This window comes from Pipistrellus hanaki (assembly GCF_964339955.1).
Source record: "Pipistrellus hanaki genome assembly, chromosome: X".
Classification (NCBI taxonomy): Eukaryota; Metazoa; Chordata; class Mammalia; order Chiroptera; family Vespertilionidae; genus Pipistrellus; species Pipistrellus hanaki.
The window spans coordinates 72,745,155-72,749,507 of NC_140524.1; the positions used below are offsets into that span (position 1 = coordinate 72,745,155).

The following is a 4,353-nucleotide window of genomic DNA, read 5'->3' on the forward strand; positions in this document are numbered from 1 at the left end:
AGGTGGGGGTGAAAACGGAAGGGAGAGAGAGAAAGAGAACCTGGAAAGGCAGCACAGCAAAAAGGGAAAAGTAGTTGTCTCTGGGTAGCAGGATCATGGGTCATGGGGAGCCATTATTCTCTTGGTTTTCCCTCATCTGATTTCCTTCTCCTTTCTGAGGTTTCTACCATGAAATTGTATCACCTGTACAGTAAACAAAGAGAGAAAGTGCTTTTAAAACCAAACCGCTAGAAGAGGCAGTCTCTATCAAGTGGCAGAGAGAGCAAGATTATTCAATGCCCTTGGTTGAGGGGGGGGGGGAGAATGAAGGAGTGGGTGAAAGGGGAGGGGAGAGGGACAAGGACAGGGAGGAGAGGGAGAGGGAGAGGGAGAGGGAGAGGGAGAGGGAGAGGGGGAGGGAGAGGGGGAGGGAGAGGGGGAGGGAGAGGGAGAGGAAGAGAAAGGGGGAGAGAGAGGGAGTGGGGAGGGAGAGGAGAGGGAGAGGAGAGGGAGAGGAGAGGGAGAGGAGAGGGAGAGGGAGGGGAAGAGGGAGAGGGGGAGAGAGAGGGGGGAGGGAGCTGCACTCTCAATACAACACACTGCTGGTGGGTTAGGGGGGCAGAGAGGGGGCTGTAAGCCGGGTGGGAGCCAAAGTTTGGCTCTGCTGGCTGACTCGCTCCTGGGTTGTCTTCATCGGAAGGCGGCCTCGTCGGGGTCTTCCTCGAAATCATTGAAGTTAACACTGGCGGGCTGCCTGGCCCAAGCTCCTCTTTCAGCTTCTCGTTCCTTATGCGATTTGAATCTCCCAACGAAAATTTTGCGGTAGTTCAGGAACTGGCCGTTCATCATATCAATGGCAAGCTCAGCGGATTCCTGCTTCTGAAAGTGCACGAACCCATACCCCTTGGGCCCGCTTTCGTCGCAGGCCACTTTGCAAGAGAGGATGTCGCCAAACGCCGAGAAGATGTCGTACAGTGCCTTGTTGTCGATGGCCTTGCCCAGGTTCTTGATGAAGACGTTGCCCACCCCGCTCCTGCGCAGCGAAGGGTCCCGCTGGGACCACATGATGCGCACTGGCCTGCCTTTGATGACATCAAAGTTCAAGGTCTCCAGGGCCCGCTTGGCATCCACAGGTTGCTGGTAGTTGACATATGCGTAGCCCAAGGAGCGGTGGGTGATCTTGTCTCTGCAGAGGCGGATTGAGAGGATAGGCCCTGCCGGGCTGAACTTCTCGTACAACATTGCCTCTGTCACCTCAGGGTGCAGGTCTCCCACATACAGTGAGGCCATTGGAAAGTCCGGGTTCTCCTTGGGACTCCCGCCCCTCTCTGCATTTGCGGCGGCAGCCGCCGCTGCCTCAGCCACCTCCGCCTCTGCATGCTCATCCCCACCCTCTTCCTTCAAGGGGGGTGCCACAGCCTCTGCTGCTGCAGTGGCTTCAGCAGCGCTGGCCTCTGCCACCACCGCGGCTGCTGCCGCCAGAGCGGCCTCCGCCTCCTCCCCGGCCAGGGCGGCTGCCGCCTCCCCCGGGATGGCCTCCACCACTGCCTCCTCCACTGAGGTGTGGGCCTGCACCTCGGTCTGCACCTCTGCTTCCGCCTCCGCCACGGAGGCCTCCGCCACCGCCTCTGCCACGGTCGCTGCCGCAGCCTCCGCCGCTGCAGCCGCCGCCACCGCTGCCGCCGCTGCCGCAGCTGTCGCCACGGTCGCCGGTGCTGCCGGGCCGCTGCCGCGACCTTCCTTCCAGCAAGCTGGGGGTCTGAGAGGCGGGAGAGGGCAGGAGGCCAGATGGGCGCAGGAACCCGAGCCGGGGGCGCGAGCAAGAGCTGCGGCGGCGGGGGACTGGGGCGGGAGAGGGGGGGGGGGGCAGCAGATCTGGCGATACCAAGGCGTCTGGGATGACGAGCCCTGCCAGGAGCGCGCCTCTGCGAGTCGCCGCAGCTTACAGCTTCCTGCTGCCGCCACCGCTCAGTTGTGGATTACCGTGCGGGGCGCGCGCGGGCGGGCTAGCTGGCGGGCGGGCAGTGTGTGGTGAGGGGCAGGAGCTGTTGGCATCTGTGTTCCGGGCAGCTGGGAAGGCTTCTGTCTCTTTGGTTCCCCCTGAGGGGGCTATGGGGGCTACGGGGGCTGCGGGTGGTGGGAAGGGGCGTGGCCGGGAAGCTTAAGGGGGGGTGGGGGTGACCTGAGTGTGAGTCTTCAGCATCTCAGGTCGCCTACATATTTATACAGAGGAAGCAGGGAAAGGGCTCCGCTGTGAACTGAGGGAATGCTGGTTAGATTTAGGGAGTTTTGTTTGATCCCCCCTCTCCCCATAGAACATTTAAGTGATTGGATCAAGTATGTTGTAAGAGGGGATGGGTGGCATCGTGAATACAATTGCCTGGCCTAAACAAAGCCAAGCAAAATGTTTTTCTCACATTCAGGTGTTCTTCCCATCTCAAGTCCAGCACGCGTGCGAACACACACACACACACACACACACACACACACACACACCACACTCCAACATTGCTGCCTCCAGGGAAACAACTCTTTTTTGTTTTGTGTTTTTTGAGTGGGAGCTGGGGCAAGTGGGGCAAGCTCCTCCTGCAGCCTGAGAGATCTTTCTCAAAGATTTCTCCCCTTTTTACCATCTCTTTCCCTCCCCTGCAACACTTGCAAAAGAGGGAATAGAGAATACAAGAACACGTATTCATTTATTCATAATGCCATGCCACAAATACTTATGGAGCAGGTTTTGTGCTGGTCCTTGGGGATATGGGGGTCTGGGAGACATTAGGACACAGGCTTGTTCTGAGCTTATGAGCACATAGGTTGCGCTGGAAACCCTTCCCCTGCTCCAGACTATGGGAGAACTAGGGACCTGGGGTTCTTCAACCCTCCAACTCCTCCCACTCACCCAGCTTCAATAAATGCAACCTGGAAGCGGAGGAGTCAAGAACACCTTGTCCATAGTGCTGTCTTCAATGACACCCTTAGGAAAGCCAAGCCAAGGGCTGGGACATGGCCTGGTCCAGAGCCAGGCGCTTGTTTCTTCTTGGCTCTGCACTCAAGTTGCTGATGTTCCTAACATGAAGCAAAGCATGCACAGCCATGTTCAAGACAGAACCAAAACCTGAAATCTCTCTAGAATGAGGTGCCTGGTCCCGGTTCATCAGCTAGTATTTATGGGAGCCTTATCAAGTACTTGGCACTGGGGACTAAGGGACAAGCAATGTCATAAGTGAGCAGTTGAGTGTTGCTGTGCTGTAGCTAAGAAAAGGTGAGCAGTGTGTGTTGTAGGGGCAGAGAGACTACACAGGGCTAAATGGTGAGGGGATGGACAAGTGAGCAACTATTAGAGTAGATTGTAACAGAGACTAGAGTCTCACTTCCTCTGGAAAGAAGGGCCCAGCTACTAACTGTTCCTGGTAGGAATCAAGTGAGGCTGCATAGAAGATGAAACCCTGAACGTGAGCTCTGAAAGATGAGTAGCAGTCCACCATGTTGGGGCAAGAGGGAAGGCATTCCAGACAGAAGGATCAGTCTGTGTCCAAGGCATGCTAGCACATGCATGGTCACTTCTGATCATGCCTAAAGTCTGGAGTGGACAGAGCCCATGGTCTCCCAGAGTCTACGGCAGGAGATGGGGCTGGAAGGCAAGGTGCGGTGTGTGGCCCTGAAAAGCAAGGTGCGGTGCTTGGACTCCATATCCACGCCAGCGGGCACCACTCAGCATGTTCAAGGAGGGAATCGGTATGATCACATCTTTAGAAAGGGTACAAATTGAACGTCAATATAGAAAGTAGCTAAGAGAATAGATCTTAAAAGTCCTCATCACAGGGGGAGGGAAATGTGTGTTAACAAAACTAATTCTGGTAGCCATTTCACAGTATATATGTGTATCAAATCATTATGTTGTACACCTTTAAATTATACAATGTTATATGTCAACTATATCTCAATAAAACAGGGGGGGCATCAATACACGTATAAATGCACATGTGCCCCTCCCCACACAATTGACAGAGAGCTGATAGAACAAAGAGAAGACACTTGGATGTGACCAGTTCCTGTGAAGAGTCAGAACAACCCTTGCCTTTGTTCCTCCATTCCCGTTCATAAATAGGGGTTTCAGGCTTACCTTGAGCCAGGCATTGAACTGTAGGAAGGGGGTCAAATATAAAAAAAATGTTTTCAAACCATAGTGCCCTCCCTCAGGATGCCTCAAGCCACTAAAGTTCAACCTGCCCATACAAATAACAGAAATGTCAGCAAAAGGGCTGTAGGTGCCATATGAATGGACCATAGTGGCCAAGGAACTTCATGTGCTTCTCTCTTCCTCCCCTCTCCCACCCATGCACCTTCTTTGGCTGGACCTCGGCAGTTGCACAT

General features: G+C 55.0%; 1 protein-coding gene across 1 annotated transcript; it reads right to left on the reverse strand.

The window, feature by feature from the left end:
• Nucleotides 1-489: 489 nt before the first annotated feature.
• LOC311614673 (polyadenylate-binding protein 1-like 2) lies at nucleotides 490-1,935 on the reverse strand. Its single transcript, XM_084869764.1, has one exon. The coding sequence runs from the start codon at nucleotides 1,267-1,269 to the stop codon at nucleotides 670-672; it is 600 nt and encodes a 199-aa protein (XP_084725890.1). The 5' UTR covers nucleotides 1,270-1,935; the 3' UTR covers nucleotides 490-669.
• Nucleotides 1,936-4,353: the final 2,418 nt, after the last annotated feature.

Excerpts from the sequence above, each read along its gene's own strand:
- LOC311614673 (XM_084869764.1), bottom strand. The coding sequence starts at position 1,269 with ATGGCCTCACTGTATGTGGGAGACCTGCACCCTGAGGTGACAGAGGCA.